Here is a 23,633-nt window from a genome sequence, read left to right as displayed (position 1 = left end):
ACACATGCAAACAACAGATTTTGATCGTCTGAGCACTGCGAGGTCATTAAGGCGTGCTGTATGTTGCAGACTGAAGATGGCATCAGCATGGGGGGGAGGAGGTTGTTTTTACATTATCTACCAGAAGAAAAAGGCCACGGAGCTCCAGGCTGGATCTGAGGTGTTTTGTATGCGCTACTTGTGCAGCAGCACCTTCACGCTCCCTCTCTCTCTCTCTGCATGTCATTTGATCAGAGCGGAAATCAACAATGGTCTCTGGGCAACGTGCTTCACCTCACACAGAGTGTCCTGTTGCTTTCGCCACGGTCCAGAATGGCTGCAGGTCTGGATTCCTCCGAGCCCTTCTCCACAGAAGCACGAGTGATCAGGAGGCTAAACTCCAGTGTGTGCAGGGCAGGAAGGAGTAATGAACCGGGAAGCGGCCTTACAGCCTCCCAGCAGCAAGTCGCCCTGGCTCCTTTTCGAAGCGATGTCCCCCTGCTGGACCCTTGCAGCGGCCAGCTGAGCGCAGGAGCCGAGGTGCACCATGGGATACGAGGCCGGCCGGGCTTCGTAGGGCTGGCCCCGTCACGACGGCTCCCGGCGGGGCTGAGGAACAGGCCTCAAACGGCTCCCTCAGGTAGGTGTGCTGACCCTACAGGGGACGGGCCCTGCAGGATCGCTGATGCAGCAACAAAAGCAAAACTAACTGGTAAAATAATTCACCTACAGGGAGAAAAAACTCTGCTGTAAAGCAATGTAGGATTTCTAAAAAAGTAAAAAAACAAAGCAACTGAACTTGTTTTCCGTAGTTGAAGACATTTCGCTTCCTCTCCAGGAAAAGTCTGGAGTAACGTGAGGCATCAAGCTTTATACTACTGCCAAACAAAGGCTTGTAATGGCTTAGATAACATGCAAATTCAACTGAAACAGGTCCACCCCTTAGTAATGGGTGGTCGTTGACCTGTTTCGGTTGATTTTGCATGTTATCTAAGCCATTACAAGCCTTTGTTTGGCAGTAGTATAAAGCTTGTTACTCCACATTACTCTAGACTTTTTGAATTAAGAAAGCTTCCTGGAGAGGAAGCAAAACGTCTTCAACTACGGAAAACAAGTCCAGTTGCTTTGTTTTTTTTCCTTTTTTTGGAATGACCATGACCTGGATGACTGAGAATCTTCACCAGCAATGTAGGATTCATTAACAGTAGTTCAAAGTGTGGTGCAGGAGAAGGTTTACACTTGTTTAATATCTTCCTCCAAACCTTCCAAACATTGTTGGAAACCAGAGAAGAAGTGCAACATCTATTTGAAAAAGATGAACTAATAGGAGAACTGAGAAAAGTCTAAATGAATCAATCGCTTTGCCCGCCTTCCTCCATCGCCCCTCCCCCCATCTCCACACCATTAATGCAAAAAACAGTGATTGTGCATGCAGATGAAATGGTATAAAGAGAGACGTATAGCTGGGATGAAAAAGCAGCAATTCACTGAGCTCTCTGTCAGGATGCTCCTGTAATAGCATCCATTAAAGCTAATGGCCGCTCCGTCACTGGAATTTAAAACAGCAGAACAACAAAAACAAGACTTTAAAGGGGGGAGTTTGGTTGCATTTTTATAACACTAAAATAAAAACCGCACAAAAGGTAAATTTTTATCGCTGACCGTAACATTTGACCAGATGTACCTCCCCACTCCACCAGTTCTCTGCTCCTGGGCCCCGCTTTAGGAGCTCATTTGACTTGCAGCTCGGTTTATGATCATAATTCAGAGACTTGAACGCTGTCGTGCTGTTCCAAGGTTCAGCCGCTCCCATTGACATTCAGCTACAGTCACCGAGGACGCCAGCGAAAGCAGCAACCCACGACCGTCATCCTGCTAAACACGGCGGACATCTGGTGAGTAATGACCGAACCCGCTTTCCAAACTCCGAAACGTGTTTGTTTTGTCGGACGGAGAAAAATGGACATTTCACACGTTATAAATGTTCATCAACTCCTGGCACTGATGCTCTTTTTCAAGTTTTAACGGTCCACTTCTGGTCAGACGTTGCTATTTAGTTGTTACTGCACATCTGAAGTTATCACTTTTGTTTTATAGCAGCAGTGAAGTGTTATGGGTAAAAGCTCCTCACCAGCATCCCGTGAGAGGAGTAGTATAAGTCCAGGTGTTCACGTTGAAAACTCCATCCTGCCTGGTTATTTTATGTCTGAACATCATAACTGAAGTAATCAGGCGTTTGAAACCCGCTAGGTCAAAGCGGAGAGTTTGGTGCGGTCAGAGAACACAGGACTGAAAGGTAAAGTACCTAACGAGTTCCTTTTAAAGTACCAATGAGAAGTAATACTAAATACAGATTACATCCTAGTAATAACTTACTTAGGAGGGTACTTATTGGCTACTTATGGAATTAACTATGAAGTTGTTACAATGTACCAAAGGGGTAATTACAAATTAGCATTGGTTACTTTTTATACCAATCTGTATAATCTGATCCAGTTTGACTTTGTAAAGTGCCTTGAGATGACATGTATCATGAATTGGCGCTATATAAATAAAATTGAATTGAATTGAATTACTTATGTAGGTAACTAAAGGTATAGTGGACGATTTTTCAGGAAATGTAGGTAAGAAATAGTGTTGTGCCGATGCCATTTTTTGGCCACGATACCGATACCCGATACCTGGCTGTACAGTATTGGCCGATACCGATATCATACCGATACCATCTGTTTGATATTGATGTGTGTGTGTATATGAAGAACTGCATACTACTTGGATGTAAAATAATTGCCATCATGGCTTTGTCAAACTGCTACCTTTGTAAAGCTGGAAAAAGACTAATACAAAGTGAATCCAGTAGAACTAGTGAGTTTTGGGAGAGAGAAGGCTGCGTTCAAGTGACATACAAACTTCAAAATGGTATTGGTGCCCTATTTGTTGGTACTCGCCGATACCGATACCACCATTTTAGGGCTGGATTGGAGCCCCGGCCGATACTGGTATCGGTATCGGTGCAACACTAGTAAGAAATGACCAAGTGGCTGTTTTAATAACTACACATGCACAAGACCATCCTACCTGCTCTTCTGCTCTTCAGGGGGATCACGTAAATAAATAATTTCCTTCTTCTGAGGCCTTCCTTTTCTTCTCACAAACTTGTCAGACAGTTTGTTTCTTGGTACTCTCAGCCAATTTAAAGGTATACGGCGAGAGCAGTAGAGCTACATGAACGGCTAACAACGAAGCTAACCGCTAATTTAGCCGGTAAGTGAACAACAAACAAAACATATCAAGGAACGAGCACGCACATTGGTGTTACATGACTGGGTGACCAGACGTCCCCGTTTTCCGGGGACTGTCCCCGTTTTGGACCACCTGTCCCCGGCTAAAGCTGTCCCCGGAAATGTCCCCGATTTTACCGAGGGGGAAAATGTGTTGCGGTAGCTGGTTGCGCTGCTGATAATATAAAGACGAGGAACAGAGCGCACCACTAGATGGCGGTAATGATCCTTTTGGATGTCAGATGCCATTAAAACACGAAGAGGAAGAAGAAGAAGACGAGCACACCACTTTTAAAACAGAAGAAGAAGAAGTGAAAAGTCGTCAACTGGTGGCAACTGATAGGGAGCTGCTGAGTTATGGTAAGTGTGTTAATCGATTTATTTTATTTGGATCAAGCTGATCCTGTGAGAAATGTTTTTTTTTTCCGTGTTAAAAAATAATCAATAAAAAGTAAGACAAGACCACGAGTTGCTGCTCACGAGTAAAAGACACTCAGATAAAATGTAACAGAATGATTGAAAACTCTTTGTAAAGCGCTAATCTGGTACGCTGGTTCTCCAGGGATCAACAAGGGTTCGTCTAAAGATGTTTTAGAACTGATTGGTGACCTTTAGTTTATATTTCAGATAGTTAGTTATTAGTAGAGTTATTACAAGTTGTTTTGCTGATTTATGGTTGGGATTTATGAGCATAGACTTCCAGGCTTAGGTTTACCTTTTCTACTGCTCAGTTTGGATTTATGAAAGTTCCTCATGAAAAAATAGGAGTCAGTAACAGGAGAACTGAATGAGAAAATATTTACATGATCTGAGAACGATGGAGGAAGAGATAACTGCCTGTTTAAGGTTCATTTATTATGTTGTTTTTGCTTGTATCTCCTAGTATTGTGGTAATTAGCATTTGTATTTAATCAGAGGAAATAATAATAATAATAATAATAATATAATAATAATAATAATAATAATAATAATAATAATAATAATAATAATTGGACATTTTTATGTTGTACAATCTAATGTTTTTTGAAGTGATTTTAAATATATAATGTCTCTGTTTTAGAATAATGTAAGATTGATACAAGAGGTGAAAGGAAGAGAATAGGAAGACAGTAAGGAGATTAAATGAGAGTGGAGGAAAATAGGAATATTGATGTAAAGAATGATTTTGACGAGAAGGGAGAAATATTTACTTGGAGTATTAATAAAGTTCAAGTGATAAAGCTCTGACATGATATACTCAGGTTTGAGCTGAGAAGCCCAATTGTCTGAGGATATAACCTCTTTCTGAGTCTCTGCACTTCCCTAGCTGTGGCACAATAAAGAGGCAGTTTAGTTGTTGTTTTTTCTTGTGTTTTAAAAATTTCAGTTCTGCACATAATATATCTTCTTCTCCTCTTATTTTATCCAGATCTCTGGATACCGTGGCTGATGGCTCTTCAGACACAAAACGCCTTGAAGAAACCAGAGATGATCTCATGTTAGCTGACTCACTGACCGGAGTTAACTCACCTTAAAGGATCAAACAATATACTCACACATCAGCTACTACCATACACATAATGTAGTTATACACACTTTATGTAAGTTTATACATGCTCATGCTGCACTACACACACAATCACTTGCATTCATGTCAAGGGGTTTTCCAAGTCTGTGCCTTTGTTTTACCTCACATCACCACAATCCATTGGACAATGTCTTGTCCCAAACAGGCTCCATGCACTATGTGCTCTATGTGCTTATAGCTCATTAGTGGGAGAAATTAATCGGCTTTGTGATGCACAGAACCCTTATGTGGTCAGTTGACAGTAAGAAACATACATCATCCTTTACCAGCGGGCTTGACTGCTACTTTTTGATGTTAACGCAGAAAAACCTATTTCTCATTGGTATGTAGACGTGAACAGAATGAATATTTGTTGCAGTTTTTTGAAATCTGGGGGACTCTGTCTCCACAGACAGCCACAGGCTAAATGTTTGTATTTACTGGTTTTTCTTTTCCTCATGTCACTTTCCCCTTAGGGGGCGGCAGAGCTCTTTGAGCCCCACAAAATTGAAAAACCCCGCTAACCACTCTGGACCCCTCCACTCCCACCACTTTGCCCCAACCCAGAGACACAGTTCTAGTTTCTATTAATAACACTATTTATTGATTTTATTAATCTTAGGATGCACTAAAGGTCTGGAGAGGCACATTCCTGTCTTTTACACTTGATTTTTATTGTTTAAATATTAATAAACATGTAAAAATAAATGAAACCATTACTGTCCCCGTTTCCTAATTTCATCTTGATTAGATGTATTGATTTTTATCCACGAGCAAGAAATGTCCCCAGATTTGATTTTAGAAATCTGGTCACCTTATTACATGAGCGTGTCACAATGACTGGCATGTGGGACAACCAATAGATAAGGTGATCGATAAGCAGATCATCCACCATACTGTTAAAGGGTAATTAGTGGCTACCTACGGCATACTGATTATAGGATTTTTAAAAGTTAGCAGTGGTATACTCACAGGTTACCAAAGAGTTCTTATAGGATACCTACTAGGACCTATATGTACTTCTAGTTTACCCACAGGGCTATCACAGGTCTAGGCACACAAGGGTACTTCAGTTCTACCCTGAAGATTTACTTATAGGATACTTACAGGCGAAATCCTGGGGTACTTTCAGAGTACTTACAGCAGTAACTTACTGTACAACTATAGGCTAGTACTGGGCTACTTATGTCAGTAAATAAAGCGTATTTACTGGGTACCTATGGCGTATTTGTATGTTATTCATGGAGTGCTTAACAACTAGGGAAATAACTGGGTACTTAAGGGGGTATTTACAATATCCTGCTATATAATTATATATTGGCTTATACTTACAAGGCACTGACTGGGGTAGTCAAAGATTTCCCCCAAGGATACTCAGAGGTACCGATGTAGTAGGCCTACGGACAGAGTACCTACAGGGACTGGGCTTTTTTATGAAATTGACTGTAAACATAAACTTGGCATGGTACGTGCTACGTTCCCAGGATGGAAAGATGGAGAGAATTTGCTTGTTTGTGCATTGAAATTTGGTTTTTAACTGATTATTTTTGCTAATGTATGCCATGTTTTTTAATGGTTTCAAAGTGACTAAATATTCTTGTGCTCCTTGAGTTTACCAATGGCAGGTGTAGCTACACAGAGCCTGTTTCCCATCATTGGCTTTATTATACATTTATTCTCCAAATAGAAATAGCACGTACCATGCTATATTGTGTAATTAACGCATGGATCAATGTTCACCTTTATCTGCAGGGCCACCCGAACGTCCCTCTCTACATTTAAATGTGAGACCTCCTTAACGATGTTCCTACATTAAATATCCCCTTTCAAGGCGACCTCCTCCTCTGACCTGAGCTTTTGGAGCGATGACTCAGCAGCAGTTCAACGCTACATTTACACTTCTGCCACTCAGAGGTCAGACAACGGCGACATTTAATAATAAAGTCAAACAGAGCTCCCCTCCCACTCAGTCCATTATGCAAAGCCTACACATGGTGTCGTTTTGTTTTAAGAGTAATTCAGAGTGCACGGGTCAGATTCTGTGCTTTAGCGCCGGCAATCTGTGCGGCCTCTGTTCGTGTTAGCTGTGCAGAGAAATCATGCAGATAAAATGTATCCTCACTTAATGCCTCGAGCAAATTCAGATACTCACTCAAGCTGCCTTATTGAGATCATGTAATGAAGAGGGCTGCAGAAACATGGTGGGAAAATAAACCCAAACGCTCACCTGTATCTTTACAGGAGCTATGAGGAGGTACACTGGGCTGCAAAGTTCCCAGGATGCTTCAGTGCAGCTGAAGCCACCCTGGAAAGGCTTGCCGACCCTGTGAGTGACCGAGTCTCTAGGCGGCGCTACGACAGCAGGCCTCAGCTGTGGCAGGTGAACCATGGAGGCTGGAGCTCTGCTGCATGTCTCTGTCCTGCTGCTGACTGCCTACAACTGGATGAAATTACATATTTAAATAGTCCTTTTGTCTCTTAAAGGGCCAGAACACTGATAAAGCTGAATATTTGATGTCCGTTAACTCCAGCTTTAATTAACCTGCCTGTTTAATGGGAAAAAATATATGTACTTAGACTTAGACAAGCTTTATTGTCATTTTGTATGTACAGAGTGCATACAAGCAAAATTTTGTTGCATACAGCTTACGACAATGTAACGAGATTGCGATTGAAATAAAATAACATTACAATATAGAGTGCAGCAGTGATAAGAATGTAAAAAAAGTGTGCACAAGAATGTTCCACCATGTTTATAGTGCAAAAATAGTGGTATAAAAACGGCATTAATTTGAAAAGTACAATGTTGGCAGAGCATACTAATAATGGTGGAAAAATGCAGTAAATGTTCAGTTGTGTACTTTTAAATTGAAATTGATTATAAAAGTTGGCAGTGCAAAATAATGATGCAAAATGGCCATAAAGTTCAGTTCTGTCCATGTGAGTTAAACAGTTAAACAGTTTGATGGCAGCAGGGAAAAAGCTTTTGCAGAACCCGGTGGACCTGCAGCGGATGCTGTGAAGCCTCTTCCCAGAAGGCAGCAGGAAGAACAAACTATGGTGGGAGTGTGTGTGTGTGGGGATGGGGGGGGGGGGGGGGGGGGGGGTCACTGATGACGTTACTTGAAATATTTATTTAAATTAAGGGGAGAAATATACTTACAATTTTATTTGCTTTATAAAATAAGACATAAGTAGCAATAAAATAGTATGTTTCTGATTAATGATAAACTTCTGGAGCACAATGTAACGAAGAAGAGGCGCTGCAAATGCTTGTTTGCAAGCAAATCCAGTGAAAGGTCCAAATCTAACTGGGCTAAATCACTTTATACTGGCCCCAATCTTTTAAAACTGCATTTATTTACATATATTTAATCAGATCTGCAACTGTGTTGAGTTGTTTTCCGCTGCTTTAGTTGGGTTACTGCAGTGATCCAGGACTCCCTGCATCAAAAGCCTCTGAGCCCCAGATTTCTGTCGCTTTCCACAGACTTATCTTTAAGCTTCGCCTTTGGGCACGTTCCTTCATTAGAAATGTTACTGTTTCACCGTGCTGTGTCTACGGTGAAGCACCCTCGGTGGACCCAGCTCGTTTTACCCAGTCAGGCGACCCCCACTTACTTATTACCTTGAATGTAGGACGCATAAAACAGACAAGTATGCTTTTAGTTATATTTTATCTAGGTAAAGACAGAGAAATAGTTACAGTCACACCAGCGCTGATGGGCCCCTGATCGGCAGGAGGCCTCGAGTGCTCATCACACAAACATTATAAAGGGATCTCGGGATACACCCATACAAGGGCGGTACACATCCAAACTGTGACATCAGCAGGGAAGCTGCGTCACCTCCAGGGTGGTATCTGATAGATATGTGCCAATCTTTTGGGTCAGTGCCATCTAAGTGTGCCATGCAGTTCTGGGATAAACAGCTCGTTCCACTTGACCTTGTTGATATCCTAACAGTCCCCCTGATGATGTGTCATTATGGCACATCACCAAAGATGATCAACCAGTGGAACGACAGCTCTCAGTCTGTCCCTCTCCCAGAACAGTCGGTCATTCCGTCCAGTCCAAGCAATCCACGCACGTCAGCTTCCGGCTTCCAGAGTCCATCCATCTGTGATCTCCATGGCAGTCGATAGTGCGGTTCAGTCTCTGGGGTCACACAATCTCTGCTGGTGTGACTGAAAAGCACTTTGTAAAAACAGTCCAGTTGTCCGTTAGCCCCCCCTGTTGGTGTGCCCCAAAGGCACATCACAACGAAAACAGTTCCAAGAAAAGGGCCGGACAAACCACAATGGAAACATCTTAGCATCAATCAGCATGAATACTTCATAATTCAGCCTTTTTTACTCAAGCCCACAGTCCAAGCATTTTATCTACAATTTAGGGTTCAACTATTCAAGCTAGGCCTGTTTTAGGTTCCTATGCGCACATTATTTTAAGTTTACTTTAGACTATATAAGCTAAAGGTGTACCTTAATCAAGGCCAAATTCGTCTACTCTACCCCCACCCCAAGAAACCTCCTACTTGGTCCTCCCCTCTCCATTCCTATGGACAATCATCCAACACCTTCAGTCCTCACAAATCCAAGAGTACCAGTAGGGGGCATCAGAGGGCAGGCTGAGTCTTCATCACAAAAAACCATCTCTAAGAAATGGCAAAAAAGTGATGGAGCCCAGTCTAGGGGAATCCCACTCTGGGCCAATCTGAGCGAGAAGACACCCTGTATTGAATCTAAAAATTAGCCTTACCGAGTAATTTATGGATCTGTGATAGCCATCAGATCCTGGTTCTCTATATAACAAAGCAAAAAGTTAGCAAGAACTGCAGGTCTTGGTGTGTGTGTCTGTAACAGAGAGTTTCCATTCTTAGTCATAAAGCCATAGCGATCATCATAATGCAACATCACAGTATAAACATCATAACACATAAAATCAAACATGGTGATGGAAGTCAGTGGAGAAGAGAAAGTAAAAAATCAGGTTTGTGATATAAAAAGAGTCTGTACGTCAATAACGCAAAGTTAATGAAGCCTTCAGGCCATTCAGGCACAAGGCAGAAAATAATCTAATCGCGCTTAGGGTCTCTTCAGGCAACTCCTCCCGTTGAAGAATAAGGAATCAGAGTTCACTGGCTTCTTCATCCCCAGTCCTCTTCTTGGTTCCTCCGCATGGACAAAAACGATTTAGTTGGATGGTAATGAGTGTCCTGTCCTTTTTCAGGCAATAAGCATTTTATCCCCAGGAAAATGCTCTGTTGAGATGGTTGGCAGACACCAAGCCTTGTTTACTGTTGGATAACAGAAACAAGGTGTAATTAGTGTTCTTATCAAGACTCCCAATCCTTTTTACATTTTCCTTCTTCAAACACTTTCACATCCAGATATTCCCGTTCACAATCATTAAGCTTTTAGCTTAACCTCCTTTACTGTAATCATTAGATCTTGCATTACTCTTATATAAAAGAAAAATCTGAAAGTTCAACGTTATCTGCAGCAGCATTTCTCTATAATTCTTTCCCATGTGTGTCTCACCTTACAATTGTCCAACAGTTGAAAAGATCTCTGCAATAGAAATTTATCATCATATGTTTCATGGCTACTGTGACACGGTTCATCTCAATTTATCTAGCACACAAGGAATTGTATTAAAACCTTTCAGAAACTTCTTACTGAACCAGCTGCAAAATACTTCACATTTTTCTAAAAAGTCCAACAGAAAAACCCTTAAGTTTGTAAAAGAAAGCTCCACTATATATATTTGCAGAATAATGTTGTGATATTAATAAGAAGCAGCCCTATGTACTTCTTGTCTTATTTTGAAAAGCTCAGCTAAGAGAAAGGAAGTGTGTGCATGCCCCTCGCCCACACGGAGTTGTGATTGGTTGCTATTCAGGAAGTGGGTGTAGCCCAGGGCGGAGACAGGAAGTAGTTCTGTGAATCCGTTTCAGCTTGACGTGCATCAGACCAAAAGACTTGTAGTTGAATGCGCCCTCCACCTGAAGCGAAGAGCAATTCTAACCCCATTAATTCTTGATTTTTTAATCCCTTCTGCTTGTTTTAACAGACAGCTTTTGTAAGCGACCCTGGTTTTTATCTTATGTCCCCCTGTTTGAATCTTGTTTGAAACAAACCTTTAAACTGTAGTATGCTGTGAGCAGTAAGTCATTGTTGCTTATTAGACACATCGCCCCCTGACCATGTAAGAAGCTCCATACTGCTCTAGGTCTTTAAACCTTTTTCAGTCATTAAACATTACTTTAATTGATAATACATCCAAGCATAATTTTATCCCCAAGTAAATCAACTCTTTAACAAGTATCTAATTCTTGTTCACATGTGTTTAGTTTATCCTTGAAAAACTTTAAGCAGACATTACTCCGAGTGATTTTCTTACATTATCATACATTTATTATTATTACCTTTGTGATCTTATATCACCCAGTGATCTATAAATCCTTATTTTATGTTTGCACCGTCTTGTCCCAGCAGATTAAAAATTCCCATTTTAGAATTTGCTTTTTTGTTTCATCAATCACTGTCTGTTGTGATTATTGAAGAAATTGTGCAGTTCCTTTAAACCCTCTTAAATATTGACCACCCGTTGGTAAATGATCAGCTTTAAGTTTTGCCCTTCTTCTAATTCTTTGTTTAGCCTTAGTATCTGCACCTTAAATTGACGAATAGTGGAATTCTTTGTATAAACACTTTTCTGTGTCCGTATTTGTTTTGGCCTCTATAATTTTGTTCTTTGCATTTTAAGTGTGAACCTGGTCAGGATAGAGAAAGTAATCTCCGATGCTCCTTTTGGCAACCCCAGCAAACCCAAAAACAAAAATGTTCACTGTCAGTGTTAGGTTATAGGTAATCCCTGTGGGAACACGACGTCGTCTCCTTTGTTCCAAGCGCCTGGGTCATCGAAACACTCCACCACCTGCGACAAATTTCTGACATTTTCAAACCACAGCAGCAATTCCTGGGTGTCCACACCCCCTGCCTGAAATGTCTCTCGTCGTAAGCCCAGGCTTTCAGTTCATCTCCTGTTAAGTGTCCCCCTTTAGAGCCCATTTACCCCAAAGAGTCCAAAAGTGTGTTCTAGGTACGTTTTCTGAACGCCAACCTCTCCATGTCATGTTCGTGAAACCTTGTAGTTGAATTCCATCACCTGTGAAGCAAAGCAGTCATGCATAGTTCTTTTCAAGATGCTCTCTATCACAGCAGTAGTGTCACTGTCTGATGCCATTGCAGCTCTGATGTTCCTCAGAGCCAACCTTCATGCATTGATATCATGTTGGAGCTGTTATCCTCATCTTGTGTCCAGGAGTGCTTCTGCTGTCCTGACCAGATACCAAACGTCCAACTAATCTAATTGACCTCATTACTTTTCTGCATGTACAAGAGGACGATCGTTAGATTATCCTGGTCTAAAAGACCACTAGGTTAATAGATGGCTAAACTATGTTTATGTGTTCTTTTCTTCTGGATGTTTTAACATTTAGTTAAAGAACAACTATTGTGCTATTTTGTGTTTAAACAGATAGTTTTTAAGTCTCCTCACACCTTTTAGGTAACTGCGTACAATTCCAAACTATTTACACTGGTGCTTTAATCCCTAATTTACCCAAGTTATTTATTAGAATAAGGCATTATTCTAAACTTGCAGTTTTATCCATTCAAGTCCTTAACCTTTGTGTTGCTTTACATCCTAATAATTAATTTCTTAGTTGCGCCTCTGCTTACTTTAAGATACCCAGTAAATGTTGTGCTCACAATTTCTCCTTCGCTTGAACAAGGTTAAAAGGTTTAGAGTTTATTCTGCTTATATTGAAAAATTAGCTTGCTCACTCGTTAGTTCATTCGTTTATGCTATTAACTGTTGCTGTAATGCCTACTTTAACTTTTTCGCCCACTAGTTTTTTAATGATCATAATTATCGCCCATTGATGTAATAGCATACATTGTTCTTATCCACTTTCCTTTTACGTTTAGACGGCCCCTCTATGTAATTCCCTTACTGTAATCCCCAATATAAGTTGTCAAACCTTTTAGGTTTAGCATAATTACTTAAGCTGCTCTATGCTCTCATCCCGTAACTTAATATTTTGGTGCAAAATGGATGTCTTTTACCGGTTCCCCCTATTTCTTCTCATGCATGATGTATTTTATGAAGCTTATTGTATCTTAAAGGTGCCTCTTTGAATCTTATTCAAAACCCCCTGTGGGGTTAATAAAATTCCAAAACATATCTATATGTACTTTAAATGATTTAAATAAAAACTTTGTTAGAAAAGTAAAATAAAATCCCTCTTATTAGCGGCCCAAAATCTCTACCAGCTTTGTTTCCAGACCAGTACCACTTGTCCGAATGCGTTTGACCCTCTTATCGCTCGCTAATAACAGCTCTGACTTAAAACAATTAACATCCTAGGGGTTTAATAATAATCTTGATTGCTTTTAATCTGAAAGTTTTCTTCTAAGCGCATCCGCCAATGTGTATGTTTCTAATGTGTGTTTCGTGTTTTAATTATGTGCAGGAAAATCTGATGTGAAATGCAGAAGGGGTGTCTGCCAACTCATCTTCGTTTCGCGTTGCGGTCCATTGAAGGTTATCCGATGCCTCTGTCTTTGCTCCCGCAATTAGTTGTCCATTTTCAGTCCTCATGTCTCAGTTCAACAGCACAACATCGTTCCAGGACAAGCGTTGTCCATGAATATTCTTTCTCCAATCGTTGTGTCTGAAACCACAAGGAATTCTGCCAGTATTTTGCCAATATGGATTTTGTCCAAAATCAAATTTTCCAATACAAGAATTGTCTATCTTCATCCGTAGTGTAGTGTAAATAAGTTGAAAAGAAAAAATCAAAACAAAAATTACAAGAAAACTGTCTCAAAACAAAATCAACCACATCGTTCCCTCTAAAACAAAATTATTCTTGAAGTTTTTCACCTTTACCCCAGATCTTGATCCCTTAAAAATTTATCCAAGCAAAATATTTTACAGACAGTTCAACCTCTTTGTATAAGTTCATTAATAAAAAACATTTCTCTTAACTTTGTAGCATCACATTCCCCATTAAACCTCTATGCAGCTTCTGCAAAAATTACTGATTTTTTGTCCAAAATTTGATTAAAAACTGGATTTAGGCAGGAGTCAAGTACATCACCTTTTTCTCCTTGTCCCAAGGATCAGCCCCCATGGCACTGCGGCACTGTTTCTCTATTCTCTCGCATCTGAGAATGTCTAAAATGAGACTAAATCTCTATGTTAGCACATCCCTATCATATTGACCAGGTTTCTTTGCAAAGAAAAAGAAGCAGAAAGATAGAGCTGTTAATAGCAGAAAGCAACAAACAATTTTAAGACACCACCTTTCCTGCCGGAAGGTCTCCTCAGTCAAAACTAAGTATAATTTAGTGTCCAAATCTGATTATAACTCCTTACCGCACTGTCTCCTCAGAGCCCCCCGTTGGCAGAAAGGTGGCGTCTCCTTTATTCTGAAAGCAATAACTCAGAGAAAAACAAGAGTGTTAATAGCATGTAGTTAAAACCCTGGTCCCCTTAGTGTCACTTTAACGTGATGTTGTTCTGCTGATCCTGGGAAATTAGATCTATTCCTCACCTTTCCTTTGAACTCTGTTCAGAACCCCTCCAACAGAAAGAAAACAAAAAAACAAAAGAAATTAACAAACAAAAACAAACAAAATTGTCTTCCAAGGAGCACAATTATGTCTATTCCAATATGACATAGGTTTTTGACGTATTACAAACTTTTTGATATCCTTCTGGTCCTTTGACCACGTGTATTTGCTATTAGTAATACTTTTATTCATATATAACTTTTCAATCTAAATTGGTCAAGGGTGAAACTTTAAAGCAACCATTTTCTCTTTCAGGCTTTCGAGCTTCTAGTGATTTTCTATACATGATAAGAGTTGTCCCCGTAATTCAGCACATTGAGAAGGCTACCCAAAAACAAAGAGATTAGAAGTATAATCTAACTCTTCACAAGCTGGCTTTATTTTATTTTTTCCCTCTGACATAGTTTTCATGCCCCAGGCCAGAACACACAGACCCAGCCTTGCCATAACATTCAGATGTTTACATCATGGTCAGATTTGTTTATCATATCTTTTGTCCTGTTTCAGGTTAAACTGACCCTCTGAGGCTTGCCTCTGCTCAGCATAACTAATAACATCAGATGCTTTTGTAACCGATGACATGCTTAATGTGGCCTTGTGATACTTCTCAAAATTTCTCATTAGCTGCATTCAAATCCCCAGTAAAAAGAAATAAAGTAAATTAATACAGAACCCTTAGAAAAGCAACCATATTTAGTCCCATACAGTCTGTTTAAAGCAGTTTGTCTCATCTATTTAAATCAAAAATCATGTATATCTTAGTGCTCTTAAATTCTTCTTTTTAGGCAGCTGTAAAATCCTTTTCTCCCAAACATTCTCCCATATGCTCCCCATATGCTGTTTGCCATTTTATTAATGTTCTAAAATTACAATATAAAAGCTTTTACTCTGTTATTATTTCAGCTGTCATGAATTCATTGACAAACACAAGCCAAACGCAATCTAATAGCATAACTGAATACAGCCCTAACGCCTCTGGTTGCTGTACTGCATATTTAAGCTCCAAACAACAAAAACTTTTATCCCCAGTCCCAAGTATTTCTTACAGCCCTGGGATATTTTCTGTTTAAGACACGTTAGCATATCTCAGTGTAACAATTTAATTTGCCCAGATATTTAATGTTAAAAAAAAACAAACTTTGTTATTTAAATCTCTCTTACTTTTACCTTTTTGTTAACCTAGTCCATGCTCAAAATGTCATTTGAATTACGGAGCTGCAGTTCTCCCAAAACAAATGATCATCTTGAAACCATGAACAATAATTTTTAACCGAATTAATTAATTCACACAGAAGGACGTTTAGTTACAAACGACACATACATACGTACAGTTACATACAGTTACATACATACAGATACATAGAAACTGACGACATTCAGACAAACAAACACACGCAGGCCTTTACTTCTGACAGGGAGGAAGGGCTGGTCAGATCCTAACGACGGTTAGGGCAGCTTCTTTCAAAATGCCCTGGGTTACCACACGTCCAGCACAAGGGCACATCATAACCTTTGGTTGGTCCCTTTCTATGATTTCTGTACTGCTGTGTATCTCTGCTGGGAATTTGTCCCCATGGAGGACTCTGATACATCTGAAATGGCACTTCTGGAGGGAGGGATCCCACAAACTGGTCTGAACCAAACACAGGTGTCGGGGCCATAACCATCTGAGCTTTTGCAACATTCTTCTTCTTCCTCCTCCTTTTACTTTGATTGTCTCTCAGCTGTTGTAGTTGTTCAGCTACGAGTTGTTGTTTTAAGTTCTGTATATCACTGCTAAGTTGCTTCATGTTTTTATCATCTATATCCAGCTGATGAACCAAAGCTGCCATCCATTGATCTAAAGGCATATCATAACTCGCAACCATTCTATACATGTTCTGCTTAACATCCTGTACCTGGCCCTTTAACATTGCTTGTTTAAAGAGTTGCTGCAGCGTGACTGATAACGGGCAAAAGCCTGTGTGATTTTCCCAAACTTTCAACATTCTGTTCACATATGCTGAAGCCGACTCCCCTGCACAACGTGTAGTGTCGTTTAAAAGGGCAGAATCCGTACTTACCGGATAAAACGCCCTCAGTGTGCTCCAAAGTTGCTGTGCCACCGGGGCCAGAGGGGCAGCTGTTCCTAGTACGTCCGTTCCAGCAGAGACTTCAACCTCATGTACCTCTTGTGGTTCCAGGTATGCTGATAAGCCAGTCCTCACATCACCAATAGCCAATACATACCCGCTTAAAGTCTCCACGAATGCTTTGATCCAAAGGTGCGCCCCTTTTCTGGGATCAGGGAACATGTGCCTCAGATGAACGTTGTCAGCACATGAAAGAGGGCTGTAAACAGCTGCATTCACCTGTCCTGTAGCACTGTGAGTCTGAAACAATGGCAGTTGCACACTTTGTTTTGTTGCAGGTAAAGAAAGATCAGTTTCGCTAGAATGCAGGTTACATCTGGGTCTTACGTCACAGCTTATCTGTCCCCCACATAACACCATACCAGGCACCTGCACCGAAGGGTCTGATGAAGTCACCACACTCCTGGCCTTGGATAACAGTTCTCCCTTATCACCATGCAGATTGTTTTGCATAGTTGTGTACTTACCTTCTTGTTTGAAAGAAGATGATTCCCTTACCCCCTGCAGATTTTCACTCTCTTGTTGTTTGTCGAGGCCTGGGAAGCAAATGCTGAAATACAGTTCAGTTATTTTTATCAAGCCTGCTATTTTGATTTCCTCTTTTTGGTATTTTTCTCGAGCAAACTCACCTGCATCACCCGTTTCTACTTGTGCTAGGGCTAATCTATTTTTTAACATCTGTAAATAGTAAGTGCACATTTTGGCCTCTGGTGGTGACCCTTCTGTATCACCAAAAACCCCGTCTCTCCTCATTTTTTCACACCACTCCTCAAATTGTTTTAAATGGTTTTCAGCATCTTTGTGTGGGAAGTTTGCCATTATGCTCCTTTTTCCTGTCTCCAGCAGTGTTCCTAAAGAACCCCCCTGGAGCTCATTTTCTGCCTGATTCTCAGCCATTCCAGCATTCACACGTCTTGGCCAACCTGCTGGGACAGCGTCCTGACCCCGGTCCAATGAGAGCTTATTTTTTATCTCTCAGACACCAAAACTTATTATGTTCCTATATGCCTTATTATTGTGTTTTTACACGGCAGTTTCAATGAGCCAGTGTACTCAGGATGTGAAGGCCCTTACCCTTCACTTCACTTCCACGGCTCAATGACAATAACGTGTCTCACACACACACACACACACACACATACACACTCACACTCTCTCTGGCCAATCTTTAGTTAACTCTGTAGGTACCTCCGGTCTCAATCTCATACGCGCTCGTTTTTCGAAAAAGGCTGCTTTTATATTACCGCAAAAACGAAGATTTTTATATTCGTCCTCGCGGAAAATAAGGGAGCTCTAAACCCACAATTTCTAGGCTACACGATGTTTTAGAAGCCACGCGTGTTCTCAGTCTCATACGCGCTCGTTTTTCGAAAAAGGCTGCTTTTATATTACCGCAAAGACGAAGATTTTTATGTTCGTCCTCGCGGAAAATAAGGGAGCTCTAAACCCACAATTTCTAGGCTACACGATGTTTAAGAAGCCACGCGTACAGGCGTGTCTGTCAGAATGGCCGCTTTTATGCTACGCACAGAGGAACACGTATTTTCCTCTGTGCCTAACAAGGGGACCTTTTAAACCCTAAATTCTCAAGGTGCACAGTATTTTCGGAACCCTGGCCAAGGATTCCCGGACTCTCACCTCTGTGACCGCACGCAAATCCCAAATTCTTATCGACACGTTTGCAAACAATTATCCTCAAACCTTTCTCTGCCTTTAGAAATACAAAAGTCGGCCCTCCAGGAAGAAAAAGACACTAGGAGATGAATGAAATCTCCTTACCTTTTTTTGTGCGGCCGCACGTTGTGTTTTTCTTCCGGAATGGCGTCCTGACCGAAAAAACGGAAGTTGGTACGTCGTCCTTTGGGTCCGGGCGGAAACACCAATTTGTTATTGTTTCACCGTGCTGTGTCTACGGTGAAGCACCCTCGGTGGACCCAGCTCGTTTTACCCAGTCAGGCGACCCCCACTTACTTATTACCTTGAATGTAGGACGCATAAAACAGACAAGTATGCTTTTAGTTATATTTTATCTAGGTAAAGACAGAGAAATAGTTACAGTCACACCAGCGCTGATGGGCCCCTGATCGGCAGGAGGCCTCGAGTGCTCATCACACAAACATTATAAAGGGATCTCGGGATACACCCATACAAGGGCGGTACACATCCAAACTGTGACATCAGCAGGGAAGCTGCGTCACCTCCAGGGTGGTATCTGATAGATATGTGCCAATCTTTTGGGTCAGTGCCATCTAAGTGTGCCATGCAGTTCTGGGATAAACAGCTCGTTCCACTTGACCTTGTTGATATCCTAACAGAAAAAAACTCTTTCCAGTTAAATTCCTCTAAATCAGTGGTTTATTTTCCAAATTTAGACGTCCAGCTGGATGTTGGGTAAACGCTGCTCTCAGATTAATTGTTTCTGTGCATCTGAAGTCTGTAGGTGCTGAGTGGAACAGACGACAGCTTCGATCCAGGAGCGATGCCAAGAAACCCATTTCATTGTACGTTTTCAGCTGCTGGTGGAGTCTGCAGTTCTATCTGAGTCTTCGTTTCAATTTTTTTTTTGCTGATTCTTTTACAGCTGCAGTAGATACGCAAGATCGGGTCAAATCCCCTCATTCACGTGAGTTTTGGAGATCTCCACACGTTCACTGGTGGGTTAATAGTGCCTGGGAAGAACTGAGTACACCTCTGTGAGGACTGTTACCAAAAGGGTTTGTTTGGAAAAAGTATGCAAATAAATCTTTTAAAGAAAAAAACAACATGGCTTAGGTTACTAAGTTACATCGTAGTGAACAATAAGACTTTTCTAAAAAGAGATTTTGGGTTATAATGAACAACTTCATATTTTGAGAAGACCATGATTCCAGCTATCAAGCAAGCGATGATCTGGGCTTCTTTTTCAGCCACAAGCCTTGTGTGACTTGCAGTCATTTAGTAAACGACGGACCCCCTTTGTGTAGGAAATTAGTGTGGAGTCAGATCTGGTCTAAAATGGGTCATCAGCAGAACCTTGATCTGAAATAAAGCAGCAGAAACACAACAGATACCTGAAAAAGAGAATGATTAAGTACAACTGTAATTATGATAATATTTTTGAATTATAGGTGATAATAATACATCGTTATTATTATAAAAAAGATAGGCATCAAGTATAGCTATAATAATAATAATTTATCCATCCATCCATTTTTTAACACGCTTATCGCCAGGGGTGCTGGTGTCTATCTCCAGGTGTCAATGGGAGTAATAATTGATATAGATAATAATTATTATCATAAAAAAGATAAGAAGTGCAGCTATGGCGCAATTTAAAGCCAGGTCTCATTCTGACTGAAGTTCTGAGGTGGAATGATCTCCAGAGTGCCGTCTAGATACAAATGTCTGCAAACCTGAACCAAAGCAAGGTGAAGAAGTTGGCCCAGATTCCTCCACAACGATGCAAGAGACAGAAAATCCAACAGAAAATGACCCCTGAGGGCAGCTGGTGCTGGAGGTTGCTTCAGACTCATAACTATGAGGTGTGCTTTGCTCATTCACAGCGGCACGATTGGCTCAGAGAACATGGAAGACATCGACAACATGGAGAAAGATTTTCACCCCCTGACCGTGAAGAGGAGCATCATTCCCTCGTACACCCTGAAAGCACAGTAGGGCCTACACTACATCCACACCTATGTTACCAAACCCATCCTAAAGAACCTGTTCTTGCACTGTCATACGTTTAAATTCCCAATATCCAGCTACCTGCAACAATTTCTTTTTGCTGTGCCAGCCGAGCCACCATCCCAGGCTACACAGGCAAAGGTGTCTATGCAACCCCTGCTGCTACTGCTGCCTCCTTCTCTGGGTGAGCGTGATTCTTTCTTATTTACCAGAAAAGCAACTATTACACAAGTCGGGCTAAACGCTGGATCACGTGGTCTTTCTGTTAGGAGTTTGCATGTTCTCCCTGTGTATGGGTGGGTTATCTCCAGGTACTCCAGCTTCCTGTCACGGTTCAACAACCGTTAGGTTAATTGGTCTCCATGAAAAGGCCCTCAGGTGTAAGTGTGCATGGTTGTCAGTCCTCTATGATAGACTGTGATGGACTGGGGACCTGTCCCTCACAGAAATCACAGAAAGGCAACAGCAAACCCCCCCCCAACAAACACAACCCACCCCTGTGACCCTGCACGGACAGACAGACTCAAAGGATGGGTGGATTATCACAAACCGCCACTAGAGGGCGACAGGAGGCCACACAGCTGGCTTCAGCACTACTACTCACATTTTATTGCCATTAAAAGGAAAACTTAACTCACCTCAAACATCTTTAGACATGAAAGAGTTATTGTTTTCAGTTATTAGTGGCAGCATATAGACATTTGGTCAAATCTGAAAAAATAAATGTCATCAGTTTTTTGTCAATGGGCTGGTTTTTGTACAGCTTCATAAGTTGATAAGCATGAAATATATATATATTTTTTTACATTATAGTGAGATTAATTGGTATTTCTTCCTTTGAGTTTGTGCATATTTATTTGAGTGACATTACCTTACAACCATGGATTTGCATTTTCATATACTGTAGCTTTTTTTGCATGAGTGGGTCTGAGAAATGCAAGCCGGTCTGCACAACCGGTCGTAATTGGAAACAGTATTTGAAATTTTTAGAAATTGTTTAAAAATAAGGTTTAGAAACAACGCATGTCTTCCTATGAAGACAGGTAGTTATAAATAGGGGAATAAATAATGAGAATTTATTTTTTTAGAATTGGTAAATTAGATAACTATATGAATAAATCGAAGTCAAATAAGATATTTTGATCAGAAAATGTTTTTTTTTTTACAGGATTACAGACATAAAAGCTCTTCAGAGCAAGCGGCGTTCCCCTTTGGGAGAGTTGGCTGTCTGTTGAGGAGGTGGAAACCTGTTTCCTAGCTGGGCCCCAGTTTAACAAACTTTACTGGCTTTTGGAGCAGGCATCTCCAGATGGCTGAATCCAGAGCAGCTCGTGGTAACGGTGGTTTTTCACAACCCAGATCCATTTTCCTGGTGCCTGACACCCTCCGAGGTCTGTTTCCTCTGCTGATTAGGCTGGCCTCCCAGCGTTTTTCCCCAAAACAGCAAAATAGAGAAGGCACTTGGATTGATTAACGGTCTGCTGCAACGGTCAGACGCTCCCAGGGATTTCTGCTTTTCTCTGGTGTATATCCTCATATATCTATATATAGATATAGATATATATAGATATAGAGTATGTATTACAGTAATGACAACCATTATTAATGCTCTCTTCTGAAATCAGCATCTGTGCACATTTGACAACCATTTCATTCCAGTTTCTGTTTGTAGCATCAACATTATTCTACCTAACTAGGAGCTGAACATTAAAGCTGCCATTAAATATCCAGACTGTACCGCTAGCTCTTCATTTCTGAAGCACTTCTCAGTTAAAATTGTAGAAATTAATGTTAATTTTATTTGTGTTGTTTAAAAACGCAGCTTGTTTAACATGTATAATTTCCAGGTTAAAATGCAAAAATGATAAAATTCCTTTATTTTCTATTTGGGAGAAAGTTATAAAAACGTGTAAAATGTCAAGACATACAGATGCTGGCATCCTCACACTCAGCATAATGCTGCCACCTTCATGTTTCACCGCAGAGATGATGACCTTCCTGCATGCTAGCCTTCTGACAGGCATGCCGTTTTTCATGCAGGCCTAAAAGATGCTATTTCCCCCCCCCCCTTTGCATATTTCCACAGAGTGACCAGAGGATCTGAGCGTGCAGCTCCGCTGTCCAGGATGGTGACCGCCGTGACGCCCTGCAACCCCTACCTGAGCGCCCGGCCTCCCGCCTCCCGAGCCACCAGCTGGAGAGACGTCAGCCCTGTGAAGATGAGAAAGTTTTGAAGCCCTCATCTTCCTCTTTGTGCCATCCAATCAGCTCATATGAAAGGGGCTATAAGTGTGTGATGTCGGTGGCTGATTCGGAGTCAGTTGGAGAATAATGAGCTCCTCCATTACCATAATTTCCCTGATTTAGATGAGTGGTTTTCTGACTCTGGGTAGTGAGCATTTGCATTGTCCTCCTATACATCAGCTCTCTCTGTCGTTCAGTGTGTGTGTGTGTGTGTGTGTGTGTGTGTGTGTCTGTGTGTGTCTGTGTGTGTGTGTGGGCAAAGAGCCAGAAAAAAAAAGGAAATAAATGGATGGGAGTAAAGCTTTTCCTGTCCCCCATATTTATATTTGACCTGTCTAAAGTAAGAGCAGCAGTTTTCTCGCTGTGTTGGGAGGTTTAGATTCATGCCAATCTTTACAACGCTAAGCAGGCAGCAGCCCCCAGCAGACGCATCATTCTGAAACAGACATATTGTGGAGAGATTATTATGAAGTTCCTGCCAGCTATATCTTTATGTCTGTGGTTTGTGCAGCTTCGCGCTTACACAGGAAATAGGAATGCGCTGGTTTTCCTGTTTCTCTTCATCTATAGTTTGTTTAGATTTGCACTTCGGAGGGATTTCTACATGAGCACGCTGGTGATTTGGTGGGGGGCCTGGTGACTGAACTCACAAATCTACGGCCCCGTTTGGGTCTTTTCGGTTTGTCTGCTGCAGCTGTGGAGGGAATGAAGAGGCGGTTTCTTGAAAAGGGTTTGATAACCTAAGAGAGGCTGATGTCCTTGTTCTTACCTCTGAAGTATGGTTGACATTTCTGAGTGGTTCGCACTTCACCCACAATATAGCATGTTGGCATTGTCCATTAAACCTCATGATTGTCACATTTTTTTAGCTCCAAAGCTGCAGGTGATTTTACAAGGTGTGGCGAGAACAGAGCAGCAGACGGAGGCGTCGCAGTTCTTCCAACCTGGGTTCAAATACGTTCAGCGCCATTCAGACACATTCATACAGAAAACCTTTCCACCGTTTTTTCCACGTTAAAACCACAACCTACAATTTACTACCAGGTTATGTGATAGACCAACGTAGAGCAAAGTTCAACGAGACTAAAATGTGATTTTGATTTTTTTTTCTCTAAATTAAAAGTGTTTTCATTCAGCAGCTG

General features: G+C 41.2%; 1 protein-coding gene across 1 annotated transcript; it reads left to right on the top strand.

The window, feature by feature from the left end:
- The first annotated feature begins 202 nt into the window (after window positions 1-202).
- spata48 (spermatogenesis associated 48) lies at window positions 203-22,715 on the top strand. The gene is made up of 9 exons (XM_036126831.1): window positions 203-619; window positions 1,777-1,874; window positions 6,638-6,720; window positions 7,048-7,186; window positions 19,015-19,082; window positions 19,163-19,204; window positions 20,124-20,231; window positions 20,357-20,431; window positions 22,334-22,715. The coding sequence occupies exons 1-9, from the start codon at window positions 220-222 to the stop codon at window positions 22,479-22,481; spliced, it is 1,161 nt and encodes a 386-aa protein (XP_035982724.1). The 5' UTR covers window positions 203-219; the 3' UTR covers window positions 22,482-22,715.
- Window positions 22,716-23,633: the final 918 nt, after the last annotated feature.

Source organism: Fundulus heteroclitus, chromosome 22 (genome assembly GCF_011125445.2).
Source record: "Fundulus heteroclitus isolate FHET01 chromosome 22, MU-UCD_Fhet_4.1, whole genome shotgun sequence".
NCBI classification, from domain to species: Eukaryota; Metazoa; Chordata; class Actinopteri; order Cyprinodontiformes; family Fundulidae; genus Fundulus; species Fundulus heteroclitus.
The sequence above is the reverse complement of the archived record's forward strand: the minus strand, read 5'-3'. Positions and strand labels throughout refer to the sequence as shown.